Genomic DNA, 17,085 nt, shown 5'->3' on the forward strand with positions numbered 1-17,085 from the left:
ATTTATTTGTCTGCGTGAGTTAACACTTTCCACCGTTATTTTTAATTATGCAAAAAAAAAATAATTATTATGGACCTGTTTCATAATCGAAACGAAGAAGAATTCACGGAATTCAAATTCGTGTTATTTTTCTTTAATTTTCGCCTATAAAATGGATTATTTGCTTCAGTTTAATTCAGTCAACAGCTTGATATCAACTGTGAAAAATAATCAAAAATGATTTCTCGTGCATTTTTTTGTTTTGCGATCGTTTTGATCGTATCGTTAGACTCGAGCTTTGCTGTTAAGGGCATTATTAAAAAAGGGGTGAGTTGAGAATAAAATCCAATCTTATAAAAATGAAACCTCTAACGATAAACGTGATGTATGATTGTGAATTTATCATCGTATGCGGTTGTCATTACTCGTTAAAAACATTTTCTACGATTTTATATTTATTATTTTTAATAGTTATTTAAATGAATCGGCCGAACGAATGTGCTTTTATCTCGATAGGACCGAGTGGTATAGAAAATTTGAAACCGATATTGAAATTATATTCCATTTATTTTATTTTTATTTTATTGGCATATAATTGGTATTACAATGAATAGTCTTTGGTCAAATATTACGTAGAAATATCTTAACTTTTTGCTCAGAACGTACAATATATTATTTTTGTCTTTAATTTCTATATTCACAGCTCGGCGGTTTGAAAAAGGGTGCAGGTGCAACCGCAAACCTGATTACAGGAACCGATAAATATAATAAATATGATGGAGGCTGCCTTTACGCTGATCAAATGTACAAAATTCATAAGTGTGTTTATGCTTTGAAAGATCATATGCTATTGTCAGGTAATCTCATTTACCTCATTCAAAATCTACGATTTATGGCTTTGTGAACATCAGAATTTTATTATAACAAAGGGTGTTGTTATTATAATTGAATTGGGCAAATATCAGCAGGTATCTAAGCATTCGTTGTTTGCAAAGAAAATCCTCAATATTTGTATGAAAATCGTTTGAATAAATTTCTCCTAGTCTCCCCAATGTCAACTCCATTCAAGCATTTCTTTCTATCAGTGTTTTTATTAAGCACACGCCTGTTCTAAACTAATATTTACTATTTGTTTCGTTGATTAGCTGAATTGGCAAGCGATTCCACTCAAAATGTTGAAATTATTGTGAAACTTTCGGATGAGGCATCGGATAGAGGAGTTGACAAATTGAAGGAATATGGAAATGCTGGATTTTTCAGATATGGAGAAGATTCTCGTGATAACCATGAAGTTCTACACGAAGGTGAGGCACACTTCAGCCCCAAAAAATGCAAGGAGGGTACAAATGTCGAAAAGTTGAAAGCATTTAACGTTGTCGTTACACCATATGAAAAACAACCAATTTGCCTAAAATGTGTTAATGAAAGTATCAACTATTACGAACGCACCAATGAAGTTCTACCTGCTACTGCAAAGAAATGCGGCTGCAAAAAATAAAGATCATGTAATATAATCGAACATTTCAATGAGGCGATTTACAACACAAGTACTAGAAAAACAAGTAGAAACCGTTTTAGTTAACATTTAAAATATATGAAGTAAATACGCTTTAATATGGGCAACCATATCGTTATACGAATTTCCATAATGATATTCAAATGGCGGGATCGGTTTTGACTATATCAATTGTATTGCATCCATGTATTTCAAATGAAGACTAGAACACTAGAAGCTATTTGCATAACTTTAATCGTAAAACACGTTTGAAAATGTCAAAAAAATTTACATTCGATCATACACAGTATAGACTGACTAATAAAAACAATTTATTTAAAAAGAACCGAGTTATTACATACAAAAAAACAACATCTGTTACTATATCGTTTGTTTAACAAACATTTGCATGTGTTTTAATTTGAACAAGGTAAGAAAAGTTTTAGATATCCCGACAAATTTTGAAAAAAAGACACGTGTCGTACGTGCGTTTAGTTTTTTTTTTGAATAATATTTAAGGGCAGTTTGTAAGGTCCGTTTTCGTAGCGTAAGTAAAGTGTATATTTGCTGGCATATCGAAACACGATTCATAATGGCTGCATATCAAAGAGAAACAAAATTTTGTAACAATTGGCATATATTTGCATCATTTATTAGGAATATTATTTCAAACCACTTAGACGATCGTTGACGCATTTCCACAGAATTGTGTTAGAAAATGAACTACTTTCAAATATCACCAAAATTTCGTCTTTCATCTAAACTTAAACCAGTAATGTGCGAGCTACATTTTACAGGGGGGGTGATTTTTTAAAAACCAAAAATTCTCTAGCAAATCAAACAAATTTTCGTTTTTTTTTTTTTGGAAGTCACTTTTTGAGGCGAAAATCCCTAGCAAATCGAAAGAATTTTCTCCGCGAAAAACCTTAGCAAATCGGAAAAAAGTCTCTCGGAACCAAATTTAAAGAATTCTCCTCAATTTTCTACATTGATGAGCTAAACAAAAAAAAAGGTCTTCACTTTTTTCATGAAAAACCCTAGCAAATTCGAATAATTTTCGCGAAAAAATTTTTCTCATCCAAATCACAGGGGGGGGGGAACCCCCCCCCCACCCCCCCCCCCTTCGCACATTACTGACTTAAACATGTCCCTGTTTTCAACGTTTGTGTGACACAATTGCACAAAATAAAAGCATAGCGTGTATTCTTGGACCCAGAAGATGATAAAATCGACCTGAAATTATGACATGCACACATTTTCTTTTAATTTTATTGATAAAAATTTAATTTATTTGAATTGCATGAACAATAAATAGTGGATTTAAATTTAATTTATGAGCTAAAATAAGGCACTTCCATTAAGACCATAACTTATACATTCTATGAACTAATACCCGCGTTTTGAAAAACAGAAATATTCGATCGATAACTTTTAAATAATAATAGCTAGGTTGGGAAAAGAAAAACGTATGCCCAAACAAGAATCTCAATTTAAAATCGCATAAAATTTGCTCGTTGATTGATTGAATTTTGTGGCTGATCGATTTAACTCTTCAACTATGTTCAAATTTCCCAACATATAACCCAAACCAAAAAACAAATGATTTGTTATAAACTTTTCTTAGACTACAGATTTATCTCAATCTGTGTTTAATCACATATATTTGAATCTAGTTTACAATTAATTTTAAATAAATGCGCCGCAGAACACGCCCAGTTTTTTTCGACGGCAAATATATACTTGTTTAAAAAAAAGTGTCTCTTATAAATGCGATCTGCTTGAATCTCGCAGATTGGTGAATAATAATGCATGACCTTCGTCAGCTCTGTCTATGCATTACGATGTCTTTCATCGAATAGATATGCATCTATTCACATGCATATGACACAATAAAACTACCATAACAAAATCTCATCATTTGTCTCCATTTGAAACATTACATTCTCAACAGCAGCAACAACTTATGGTTGCGCAACTTAAATCAGTTATAATAAATAAAAATAAAATGCAATAAAATTAAACAAACAAAAATAATCACACTCAAACACACAAATACGATAGACATGACCAAATCTTATTTTTTATACAATTAAAATAGTAGAATTAAAAAAAAAAATGCCAGTAGTTAAATTCAGTATTGAAATGAACCAGCCAAAGCGTAATGGTGCCTATATATATATATTATATACAAGGATTTTACACCTCGAGATATCACTCTGTTGGTGCTTATTGGATGCTGTATCAGCTTTTGCTATTGCCAACAACTGAATTTTTGAACGTTTGCTCCTCTGAATAATTGTCATTTGTATAGAAATACGGATACTTTTCCGTTGGGCATATAAATCGTTTTTTTGGCGATATCCAATTTCTTGATTTATTCCCTGGTCTTTCCAGCAGATTATTCCAAAGTGCAACTCCAGCCCATCTGTCAAATCAAACATAAAATGAAAATAATTTTCCACTTTGTTTTTTAGTCAACTAACTTATCAATACTTACCCGTGACCCTTTTGGCTCATGTGAAAGCAATCGAATGCCAACAATGAGCTATCGAATGGTTTGTCATCCGTTTCAAACTAAAAGTGTCGAAGGAAAGAAATGTTAAAATTAAATGAAACATCTTTTTGGCGAAAAGACAACAAAATTTGATTTTGATTTAGACGTACACTCAAACCAACGGTGAATGGTTGAAAGACCACAGCAAATTCCTTAAGATTACGAAACTCTTTCATCTGGGCTACATTGGATTCCACGTCATGCATTTCGCTCTGAATGCGATGATACAGCTCTTGTTTCTCTTTATTTTGATTGTATAAATGGCCGATCCAACAACTGCACTCACCATGATGCAACATTTGACAATGGAATGGTTTATTTTCAACCATGACAACGCTTCGTACAAACGGTGTTGGCACAATATTCACATATGTTCTGTTGATAATAAATGGGAAGGAAAGAAAAAAACAAATTCTCAAATAATTTTCATTTTACATCAACGAAGAGAGAACAAAAAAAAACGAAACAAAGAAACAAACCTTGGTAAGTTGTCGCGTATATAGCGTAACGTTTTTACCAGCCGTTGTTTGTGTTTTCGTGGCAAACTTTGCGGTTCGTCCATTGTGCAGACAAACGAGCAAATATCGTTGCCACCAATTGTAATTGTTACCATTTTCCATGATTTGTTGAAATTAATGCGCTTATCCATCTTGATACGTTGTACAAGCATCTTTGCCATGTATGGCATATCAGCTGATGACGCACCAATTTCGGCTAAGTTCAATTGACTATCAAAATGATACGTCCATGCATCGTGCTTTGAATATCCCAACAGATTTGGATTGTATTCTTTCAAAATATTTGGCAACGTTGAGGAATTTTTAAACGACCATTGGCCGCCTATTGACCAAGACAGACCACGATTTTCAATCACCAAATCCGTCACACGTACCGATGACGCACCAGATGCAGCTGTCAATGAATCACCCAAAGCAGCGATCACATCAATGTCACCTAATTCAATATACATCATTATTATTGCTCTATAAAAAAATTACCATTATTCCTACAATACTTTTAATTGAATAAAACTCTTTGTCCATTTTTAACCATCGTGAGTTACTCTATTTGTCAGAGCTGTTATTGAGTAAACTCACTCATTCCATATAGCTTTTCAGGTGTGCCGCACTTAAATACAAGAAAGAGCAGCACTTACAAGAAAAGTTCCCGCACCTCTGCCATTTGTTGCCGTTTATTGTTATTTTCAAAAAAAAAAAAACGCGATTGAGTTTGGAAGTGTTGACCCAGTTTCTGAGGGTTCCGATTACCCTCTCTAAAAAATCTGAGAACAAAATTCTTTAAGTAATTTTGACGAGATATCTTTGATTTGCTGGGATTTTTGGGCGAAAAACTCCACGAAATCAATTTTGATCCGAATGGAATCAAAACCCAATTTCAATTTTTTCTACACTAGATACTCTAAAATATTTGACGTCAACACCTATAATTGAGTCTGTTTTGCGGAGGAGTGCTTTGATATTGTACGCATAATTTGCAACCGGTATTTCCATTTGGCAATAAAACCATGATTAGGGTATGGAATTCCATATTTCAACATTGATTTGTAATTTTGAATAGATTTTAATTTCTTATCTTTACTTTGAAACGCTGCTGGTCAAAACAATTTTGCAAGCTTGTCAATTTCTTTTTGGTTTTAGCTTGGTTTACTGAAAATCCCCACAGTGGAATTTCCATTCTTGTTTTGTTTTTCGTGTGGAAAAAGAGCGAAACCCGCAGCAAATACCAAAATCGAATGTTAATTTGTATAAACTTTTAACTAATAAATTTAAATTGTTCGTTGCGACAACCGATTGTTAAGTGAATGGTAATTTGTCCCACGAGACACTCAATCAATGCGTTCGCAATCGAAGTTAAAAGCAAAATAACTGCATAAGAACAATTTTGTGAGTGTGTTTTGATTTGTTGCATGCCCACAATTTGTGTCAAATGGAATTTAAGGTCATAAATGCATTGAATTGCTCATGCAAAGCAAACAATCAAGTTGTGATATGTGATATACCTGGTCTTAGTTGATGTACACTGGTTGGTATGGTTGAACTGCGCATGCCGGTTTTATTGCACGGAAATTTGGTGTCAGTATCTTGTAGAAATGCGCCTCTGGTACGTCGTCCCGTTTGTCCAATAATGCGCATGGCAAAATCACGAAACGATCTATACATCGATCTCATCGAATCACCATCTAAGAATGATGTCGGATGATCGTATTCATCATTACCATTGACACGATAAAAGCACAATGAACAAATCAGTATGTAAGACACGACCAACACGTTGAAAACCGTTAACTTCATTTTCAACACCATCACTCGTCAACTGAACTTTTTGACTGAAAGAGAAGCAAAGTCGATTATTTCAGCAGATTTTCGATCATGCAAACACTTTGAATTCAACGATATAAAATTTCCGTCTTTGCATTAAAAAAAAAAAAAAAAACGTCAACAAAGTTTCCACTGTTTACCACTATGAATTTCGTTTCTTTAATGTGTTTTATCTTTTCTCTTCTTATTCCGTTGTCGTAGATTGTCTTTAATTGGTTCTGTTTATTTTTCAATGGCAATCATCGTCAAGGTATTGTCTCACTTTCCAAGATTCTTAATCGTTCGAATTTACTGTGGCCGCGCACACGACACACGCTCACACACCTCGCAAATATTACTGTTCATTGAATGTTTTTGTTTTTCGACAGTTTTTTTTCGTTTTATATTCATTTATTGCCGAATTGATGTCGTCTTTATTGCTTGCTTCTTTTCTTCCTGCATATGATTTTGTCGCTGCATCACCGATTTCAATTCGAAGCAATTTTTTTCAGATTTCGAATGACTGAATCATAGCCGATGTTTCCAATGACGTGCATCACAAATTCACCGAAATTATTTTTTATATGTATTATTCGTGCCCACACAAACCAAATTTCAATGTCTACATCCGATACACATCAACGATATGTCTCATTCCCTCTCACTATCCGAATGCGTCACCCGCGCGAGCACGATCTACTCAGCGGTGGTATTGGTGATGGTGGTGGTGGTGGTGGTGCTGCTGTTTGAAGAGAGTAAGAAAACAGAAATTAAGAAATAAATTCCAGGTTAAACATCAACAAATCACAGTGAATTTGCACGAATATTGTTTGTTTCATTTGAGATTCATGCGAATTGATACGATCACAAAGGTAAAAGAGTAGAGAGACTAGCGATTATTTGTACCGTTAACCAAATATAATTCACGTATTTGCGCTGGATGCTGTTCGTTTGTGCAATTAGTCATTTTGATTTCGAGACCAGAGACTTTTTTTTGTTTACAAAGAAAAAGGAAGTCACAACTCGACGAAATTTCAATCAAAAGTGGCACGGTGTGCACAATTTCATTGAATTTCGTCGGTTTTTGTTCGAATCTTCTACGAGTTCATTCGACTGTCACACATATCGAATAGAACAAATTTGATGGCAGACCTTTTCTGTATGTGCATGAATGAATGCAATGTGAATGGAAATGGAAATGTGTCTTCTTCATCTCTTCCATACATATTTTTTTTTTTGTGTTTGCCATTGCGTAATGAAAATTTGCCATCGCGAAAATCGTATCTGATATAACAGTCGCCTTTAACATCGGTTTTGCATGTGCGCGCGAGCACAACAAGCATACTGCATTGACTTCTCGATTGTTTCTTGTCGTCTGAGTCTCTCCCATAAAATCGGCTTTGCTCGTAAACGATACAAATAGAGAAAATCGCACGAAAATCTATAGTTTCTCTCAAACTGCGTGTCTCTCGTTTTGTTTTTTTTTTCTTTTTTTTGCAAACGATTCAATTGCGCGATGAGGCAACACATTGTCGAATGCTAAACGTGCAATGAGTTTCTTATTCTCAATCAACAGATTCGATTTCATGTGATGCAAGTGTACACACTATCTAACAAATATTCCGAATAACATAATCATTAGGTATGAATGATCACATCATACAATTCTTAAATTCATTCGCTTCGCACACATCGCATATTTCAAATGCGAAAATGCATAATGATTGTCTCTCATTCACTATATGTATTTTTTTTTATCATTCTTCTTGAAAATGAAGAAAATGGTGTTCGATGCCAACAAAAGCGTCCGAAAGTTTTGTGTTCGAAAAAAAAAGAAGATGTATTGATCGAAATAAGAACAATTTCATTGAAATCCCCAAAATTCGATTCGCTTATACCTAATGCAACTACTTATATTTCGATTTTATATTTTCTTAACTTTCCAAATTGCGATTGCGAGTTGAAATGCGGCGTGAATTATTTTGTTATTCGTACCACCATGATTTGGCCATGCAACAAACAAATAAGCTTTGGTTATTGCGTCGACGCTGTTCGCGTCTTCTTTAATAAATGCTTGTGTGTGCCTGTGAGTTGAACTTAATGAAGATCGATGATAAATCAGGCGAAACACTATTATTGCAATTTATGCGCGCGAAACAAATATTCTCGCCATCGTGAACTTACTTTGAATGGAATCACGCTTCATTCAACCGAATATGAGACGAGGTGGAAAAGAGTGTGTCGTTATTATTTATTTTTACTTTGAATGCCTGCAAAGCTAAAATAATGAGCCCGTTCAAAGGTTGCAGGTCACGTAATAAAAGACAGGGGCTTGATCTTTATCGTGAACTTTTAACAAATTCAAACAATTTTTCATTCACAACATATCGACATTTTCTTTTTAATTTCAGTTGCAGTACTGCGTGTGGCATCGAGTGTTTTTTTACAATAGTCCGAATCGAATCAATCGAGTGTGTTTGACATTAAAATAAATCGTTTTCAAAGTCGATCAAGTTCTATGATTAAATCAATTGGTATTTGCTCAAATAAGCGAATGTACATCAAATGTCTAAGATCGGAGAAAAGACAACAAGAATTTGTTGAATTTGATCTTGAACTGGTGGTGTTTTTTGTGTGGCGACAGACCCCCAGATTTTTTTAGACTCGTTGATCTTTCGCGCTAAATTCCATTCGCACATTGCTGCTGACTTAAACAACAATATTGTGCGCTTGATCGATGCACGAACAAAGTTAGAAGAGCACATGCCGATATGGTTCAAAAAGTGAATAGAAAAAAAAACGCAACAACAGCAGCAACAAACTATTCATTGATATTTATAAAGTGTATGCATGTACATGGTGTAGAGCCTCGATGTTCAATCGAAATGTCAATTTTAATTGAAATATGGTAATCAGCAAATGGTAAGATGAATGCATCAATGTAAACACAAACACATATACAAATAGTTCTGAAATGATAGGTTGTTCTCTTGAATTGAGAAGGTTATAGTCGATAGTTTATTGAATCTCTTGCATTTTTGTATTTGTCGTTAGCCGCACATTCCATTTGGCAAATATTGGTGCCATCTAGAAAGAAACGTGATGCCGAAATATTTTGTGATGTTGCCGCTCATGATTTTATAGTTCATGATTTTATAGTTTGCAAACTAAGCGGATTATTAAGCATATATACTAAATAAAAAGAGATAAACAAAATATGAACGAATGCAAATGCACGTTAAAGAATATAGGCGAGAAGCACCGCATTTAATCGATAAATTTAATAACAGTTAAAAATGTTGAAAAATTAATCGACCAACGATCGAAATCAAGTTGCACCAACAAACAACACGTTAAAATATGGCTTCATTCTTTTCGAACCTGTTTTCACTTGCATCTCTGTCGCCGTGCACACAAAATCGCTTTCGTTTGCACATACACAAAAATTGGTGTATACATGCTTCTAATCTAATTTCAGGTCAACGATGTTTTTTTTCTTCATCTGCTCTGTATCTATTTCTCTCTCTCTTTCTTGTACCAATCGAGCGCGCACATTCGCATTTGGGATTGCTTTTTTTTTCTTTCGATGCTGGAATGCACAAAATCCAATTCAAAATGCAACTTGATTTCCATATAAAGTCTCATGTTATGCGACTCAATTTACCAAAAGGAGATCGTACCTACCAGTTTTGTTGTTGTTGTTTTTTTTGTAGGTACTTCGATGACCAAATTAATGAAATTTTATGAATGCGTTCGGATTTTGACCTTTATTTCCATTTCAAATGTATGCGAAATGTGTTTCAGTATTCGACCCACAAATTCTAGCGAAAAATTTATTCCATTTCGGCATTTGTGGATCGTTGTCAAAGTCAACAAAGTACATTTTCATTTGTGAGAATGTGAGTTTGATTAAATGCAATTTTACTCTCTCGCACATTGTGTGAGCATGAGAGGGTGCATATGTTTCATGCAATTTAATCAACGAATTCAATGAAGTTGTTATAAGTCGACGTATAACACCTTAACTAAAATTCTACAAAATATGAGCGCTCGCACGAAACACAAAAAGAAAACAAAATTACAGAAATCACAAATTATAATGCAAAACGATAAATGTACTCTTGCAAGCGTACACTTGTACGAGCACAGTGCGAACACATTGAACACATTTCAGAGCGTATGCGGCACTCGTTTTTTTTTTGTTTCGTTGTCTTAATAATTATGCTGCTGTTGAAATTGCATAATATTTGATAATGACTTTTTTCATATGATTACCGGCTCCAGTCACACAATTTTCATGCGTGCTTGGCAAATTATTATTTCTTCAGATTGTTCTGCTGTTCGACGCGGCGCGAGAATCAACACACTTATTTAGACATTATGTGGTGTTTTTTCCATTCTTTCTTGACTTAGCATAGTTTTTTTGATTTCCATATTGAAATGTGTGGATTATTTTTGTTTATGTCTCTTTTTTCTTGAAGGAAAAAAAAAACGAATTGATTTTCTCTCAGCGCTTTGTCTCGTCGAAATATATGAAAGCGCAGAAAAAAACGAGTGAAATAAATTTCAATAAATCTCATAATATCTATATATCATAATACATGCATGAAGTAAAAACGAAAAAATTAACTAAGAAAATGATTGCAGATGAAAATAAAATGAAACTGGTTTAATGATAATCAAATCACGCGATAAAAAATGACGAAGAAAGAAACCGCAAGAGAGAGAGATATAGATGTGTGTTAATTCATTATTATGACACATCACCACACATAACGGTGATGATGATGATGACTTAGTGTAATTGAAACAATAACACATATTGCGCGGGCACGCAATCCATGTGACGTCAACAGAATTTCAAGCACTAGCACAATTTCTTTTATTTTCCATGTTGTTCATAGTTGTCATCTTCAATTCAATGGGCCCGAATGGCAATTGTGAAATATATTATTCTTAACATATGATATATAAACAATACACATTTCTATCTCACTCCCGTTAGCTCTCTCTCTCTCTCTCTCTCTCTCTCTCTATCTATCTCTCTCTGTGTGTGTGTGTGTGTCTTTCTTTTTCTGACTTTAGAAGCGAAAAAAATAGTTATTCGAACGTGCTTGATATTTGTTTTTCATCGAAATTCCATTTCAACGTTGGAACATTGTTAGCTAAGAATGTGTGTAATGGGCTCAACGAAATCTATCACTGTGCATCAATCGGTTGGTTGTGACGCAAAGAGACATAGAAGTGAATGAATGTTTGTTGACATCATCGTGTGTGCGTTGTGATGTTGAGCGTATAATTTCGTCATCGAATTCATTATCACAAGTGGTGAAAGTACATTAAAAATCATTATCAAAACATCGATATTTGTATTCAAATTTAAAATGCAAATCGAACGATGTGAATCACTCAATATTCAGAATGTTTGACATTTCTTCCCAATGCGTTCGGTTATCTCAGAACTTTCCCATTTGAGTTCTGTATTTCATTTCAAAACAAAACAAAAACAAATTTTATTTTTGTTTATTTCCATTAACCTGCTATGTTAATGGAGTTCAAAAATGTTTCGAAATTTTGATTTATATTTTGATCGATCGAGTTTGGGTCGATGACCGAATACGAATCAGTTGCACTGTCAAAACACACATCGACCCGCCATTCGTTTCGAACAATTGCGGTGAAATTAATCAATTAGGTTTTGAAACAATCGCCGAATTCATTCAATAAGTCGATGTCATTTTGTCGAGGCCCCCATTATCTGCCATTATGGTTACCATATGGTGAATGAACTTGTGAAATGAAACAGATGCATGCGCTAAGGAAAATTTCTGAAGGATTTTGAGTGTCGAACAATGCAGTCAATGACATTTCCATTACGAGCCCATCATTTTAGTGCAATACACTGGCCGAACTATTGGCATTAAGAATGATCATGATCGTATGACATTTAAAACGAAAACAAAAATCGATGACGTCATATCGAAGATATCATCTCTGATATGGAGCAAAAACACAGTCGACAATGTCAAAATCATTTTCGCCCCAAATTAAAATATTTTATAACTGTTGTTATTGTTTTTACGTCGAATTTTCATTAAAACATTAGCAACAATACGGTGCGTGCTAAATGGAAACACGCAACCATGCCAACTGGTGATTTTCGGAAAAATACACACAAATTCTAAAAAAATATGTGGCATAGAATCCAGTGTAAGACAAACAACAACAAATATTTAACACGTGACCTTGGAGAGCGACAGCAATGGAATAAGGTTTTCAGTGCGACGCAAGCATGTTTTCTAAGCAATTGATCTAAATAATTAACGCACCAAGAGATAATCAAGAAAAAAAAAAAACTAGCAACGCAAACGCCTATGTTCTCGAATGGATTATTCACATTTTTTTTCTTTCTCGTTTGTGTTTACATATTAATAATTTTCAAGTGAGAATATTTGTACATATTTTTTAAGAGCAAAGTCATCAAATTAACAATTCCGTCGATAATTTGTGGTTTGGACGAGGTAGAAGGAGACATAAAACGAAACAGAGATGACAATTCAAAGTCAAAGCAATGTACCAATGAAATTGAGCTTTTCACCTCGCTCATTATCAATCACATTGATCAATTGCAAATGATCAGAAATCAGACACCAACACACACACACAGACACACCGGTGTACACACCAATCAAGCCAAAAGTAAATATTGAATTACACAAAGCATTAAATTGAATGAGATGAGCCACAAAATAAGCAATAAGTCGGTGACGACCAAAAAAGCGTATCAACGCAGCCTGATTTTTTTTTTTTTGCTATACAAAAACAAAATAATAGAGATTCCATTGGTTTAAGGCGTGTACGCACACGTAAATATCGCGAGAGGAAAGAAAAAAAAATTAAATATTTTATGCCTTTTTTCATGACATATTTACTTATTTGCATATGCGCAAATACGATCGCATTCGATGGCGATGAGAGAGTGTGATGGAACATATTGAAATATTTACAAACATCGATGGCATTTTGCTTTCACTAAGCACACATTAAACATCTGTATGCTCAAATGTGCGAATTTAGTTATTCGGCACATTTCCTGTTGACACAATGATCTCGTGTCTCCAATCATTTGCACCATTGGGCACAAGAAGGCTTGTTTGTTTCTTTTTCTTCATCACTTTTTGGATTAATGTGTCGTTGCTAGTTTGGTTTTATCACTTCTTATTCGAGACAACATTTTGTCGGCAGCTATGAATTTATCATCAGTATGAAAAATTGTCTGATGCATTGGTAATTGCATGACCGACACCAATGTTACTGGTCAGAATTCAAATGATTAGTACTGATAGATTTCAGTTCCACACTTATTATAAAGACACTTTAATTTGACGTGACTGACAATTTTCACGTATCCAATTTACTAGCCAACCACTATCACTTATTTCATTTTCCAGAGACACTTAATTTTTATGGATGCGTGTGCGAACCACCCAGTAAATGAAAAAAAAAATATTTTTAATATTTTTTTTTCTTTCATATGCATTATCTTTTCGTTTCCAAGACTTCGGAGAAAAGAAAAAAGTTTCTGATTCCATTCAAACTGAAATTTATACTTTTCGTTCTGAGCTTTGTATATTTCTCCGTTCAAATTGTATTTCGCACAATTGAATCAGTCGATTCATACATTGGCTGGGAATGAATTTTCTTTGATGAACCGAATGTAGGCCAATGAATATAAAAATGCACATGTATTACTTTTGTTGAATATTTATTGAAGTCCCAGAGATTATCACGCTCTATCTCATCTATGCGCCTCAATCAACACCATTGTTGTTCAATGCAAGTACAAAGTGCATTTGCTCACAGGTGCGCGCTCACATATTTTGCATAAATTGTGTACGTTACTTGAAACGGGCATTTTTTCGCGCCGTCAAAGTGCAAATTCTTTATTGCTATTATTATTGTTGTGGCTTGCCTTCAATCTATACGGCATTTGATTGCAACGTGAAAAATTCGAAAGATTTTTGTACTGTGTAATGGTTTTTTTTTCGGATCGTTATGCATACTATACACGATCAACAGCGGCTGATTAAACTTGAGTCACGCTCTCAGACATCATATATCATAAAAAATATAAATTACATAAATTGAGACATTTTATCTGGTCCGTTGTGTTAAGCTTAGTCCATTGTGTGTGAAGTAAATAAGCGCGCGCACACGAACGATGGCATGACATCGATCAACGATGTGGCCAAAAGAAATCATCTCGTTGATATGCGCAATGTCTTCAAATTGGCAATTCTGACTTTGGCCATCGCATCATTGTGCACATCGTACACATACAAACACACAAACACACATCAGTTTTCACAAGCAAATTCCAAAATCCATAGATTGGCCATTGAAAATTCGACCTATATGAAATGAGCCGTTTGCATAAAACGCAACAAGGGCGCATATGCGCGCATATTCAATGCAAACAAATAACATCAGACACATTTATTTTCATTTCGTTTAAATATTGACATACCACTCTCGGTGGCACAATTTATAACCCAAAAAAATAAAATAAAAACGACGGCAAGAAAAACAATGGAACCACTTTTGTTTTCACGTCGTTGAACATGTGTTTTAAAGAAAGACAAAAAAATAAAAAGATTTCAACTTGTCCATTTAAAAACAAACTTGTACATATGTGACAAAAGCCAAACCAATTAAATATGCACAGCATATTATCTCTGAACAAATATTTTGCAAGCAACTACGTTTTTTTTATCCAATTGAGTATTCGCACATAGCACATGCACATAAACACACACACACATTCGCTTATGATTGAAAATAGAGAAGAAACATTTCAACCGAATTAGCCGGCTCAATCTATCCAAGCAACACTCGAAATGAGGTTTAGCTTACTAAAAATTCATCACAAAAATCACCTACCCAATTCAATGCAATCGATGAACAATTTCAATTTTCTTAATTTTTAAATTCTCCTCTGACGCGCGTGAAAGTTTTCCTATATTTCTGAATGTCTTTTATCAAAAGGAATATTCGTTCATAAAATGTTTCTTTTTTCTTATAAATTCACTGATTAATTGTTGTTTAGGTCTCTCGAATGCACATTCAAATAACTGCACTAACTGCAATTGAATATCTTCACGTTTACCGTGTCAGTTTGTTTGAAAATTGAAATTGTCTGGAGCTTTTTAAATCAAACTGAATGAGAACATTAATTCGAAGATCTTTAAAAAAACACGGTTATTCAGAAGAAATAATAAAACTTGTTAATAATCAATAATAAAAGATTTCGATACGTAGTAGGTACACATTAACAGGATTTCGTGCTTTATTTCGTCTTTTAAAAATGTATAAACTTGTTCGAAGAAAATACCGAGAAAAAAAACCATCAAAGTGGCTTGATCGTTTGTGATCGCGTTAGCGACGAGCCTAAGTTGTGACTGTAGGTTCTGGTTGCCTTTGCGGCACTGTATATACTGCATAGATAGTCACCGAATCATAGTGGTTTGAAAGAAGTAAAAAGCGCAACAACAAGCCAACGCCGAATTGAAGCATGTGAAGTCAATTGAATGTGGAAAGAACGACGACGACAAAGACGACGAATGAATGAATACAACAACAAAACCCCATAATATGGATAGTAAACTTTACATTAAACACACTGACACACAAACAATTCTTGCTTGTGTTTCGTTGTCGAGTTTTCTTGATTCTTTTGCGTTGCGTATATGCGTTATTATGTAGATAGCACATGCGATGCTCAAAGCCGAGCATAGAGTAATGCGGCGTAGAGACAGAGAGAGATACTGTGTGTGTATGATGGTCAAAACACGTGCACCACTACTTGATCTTGGTTCGCGTTTTGGCACATTACATTTGCGCTAGCCGCGAGCAACCTAGCTTGAATACTTTTTTCCGGCAATTAAAAAAACCCAAAAATTATAAAATTTATCTCGATACGAAATGACTCAAAATGACTCAAAATAACAATTGATTCATTTTTTACATTGATTTAAAAGAAAACTGATCGGCTGTTCGTCCCAATAAAGTCGATTTTGTTCAACACCGAGAATGATGTACACGAAACTGTGTTTTCTCCTATGCTCGAGCTCAATTGGAAATAAAAAGAGACCTTACCGCGTGCTGTTTTCGGTTTTCGTATTTTATTGCAGTGACAAAATTTGGAATGAGGAACTGTTGAATGTGGTTTATTAGAAACTAAAATAAGAATGCCGTTGGGTTTTAGTGGTTTAAAATGTCAATTCAAAGAAAACATCAATGAAATGAAGAATTGGTTACCACGTATGTAATTGAAAGTTTCAATTGGGAACAAATCTATCGGTAGATGTAAATGGAATTTAAATCACAACTGTGTGGAAAAACAAAGTGATGATATCAGTCGTTGAAGATTGCGACCGCAAAAATGAGAAAATTCAAATTCTCTACATCACACACATACACACGCAGTCAATCAAAATGATTAACGATTTATGCAATTTACTCAACACAAAGCAATTCGTTAGCAATTTGGTACTTGGTATGAGTTCAGTGGTTTTTCGAATTCAGTTCAGTTAATACGCAAGATGAATTTATCACTTTTGTGTCGATTAGCCGGCGTTCGTTGGGTTGAATGACGCAGAAAGTCTCTTCATTCGATGAGCTGTGCGCACAACCTTGCCCACATCAATTGTTTTTTTAAAGTAAAATCATAATTTTTCAAA

At 34.3% G+C, this 17,085-nt stretch overlaps 2 protein-coding genes across 6 annotated transcripts; one reads left to right on the forward strand and one right to left on the reverse strand.

The window, feature by feature from the left end:
- The first annotated feature begins 164 nt into the window (after positions 1–164).
- LOC116352328 lies at positions 165–1,820 on the forward strand. The gene is made up of 3 exons (XM_031784840.1): positions 165–306; positions 683–836; positions 1,125–1,820. The coding sequence occupies exons 1-3, from the start codon at positions 217–219 to the stop codon at positions 1,475–1,477; spliced, it is 597 nt and encodes a 198-aa protein (XP_031640700.1). The 5' UTR covers positions 165–216; the 3' UTR covers positions 1,478–1,820.
- Positions 1,821–2,799: 979 nt separating this feature from the next.
- On the reverse strand, positions 2,800–15,817 carry LOC116338230 (phospholipase B1, membrane-associated-like). 5 transcript variants are annotated; one of them, XM_031763370.1, is made up of 8 exons: positions 15,738–15,780; positions 15,287–15,588; positions 6,508–7,088; positions 6,049–6,375; positions 4,508–4,982; positions 4,139–4,403; positions 3,972–4,048; positions 2,800–3,899 (listed from the first exon to the last, which is right to left on the reverse strand). In XM_031763370.1, exons 4-8 carry the CDS (start codon positions 6,350–6,352, stop codon positions 3,716–3,718), a joined length of 1,305 nt encoding a protein of 434 aa, XP_031619230.1. In that variant the 5' UTR covers positions 6,353–6,375; positions 6,508–7,088; positions 15,287–15,588; positions 15,738–15,780; the 3' UTR covers positions 2,800–3,715. The 5 variants fall into 5 exon arrangements, with proteins under 5 accessions (XP_031619230.1, XP_031619238.1, XP_031619223.1 ...); XM_031763378.1 differs by having other exon boundaries at positions 6,508–7,085; positions 15,287–15,817; XM_031763363.1 differs by having other exon boundaries at positions 15,287–15,817.
- Positions 15,818–17,085: the final 1,268 nt, after the last annotated feature.

This window comes from Contarinia nasturtii, unplaced genomic scaffold (assembly GCF_009176525.2).
Source record: "Contarinia nasturtii isolate CC-2019 unplaced genomic scaffold, AAFC_CNas_1.1 Cnas_scaffold_78, whole genome shotgun sequence".
Lineage (NCBI taxonomy): Eukaryota > Metazoa > Arthropoda > Insecta > Diptera > Cecidomyiidae > Contarinia > Contarinia nasturtii.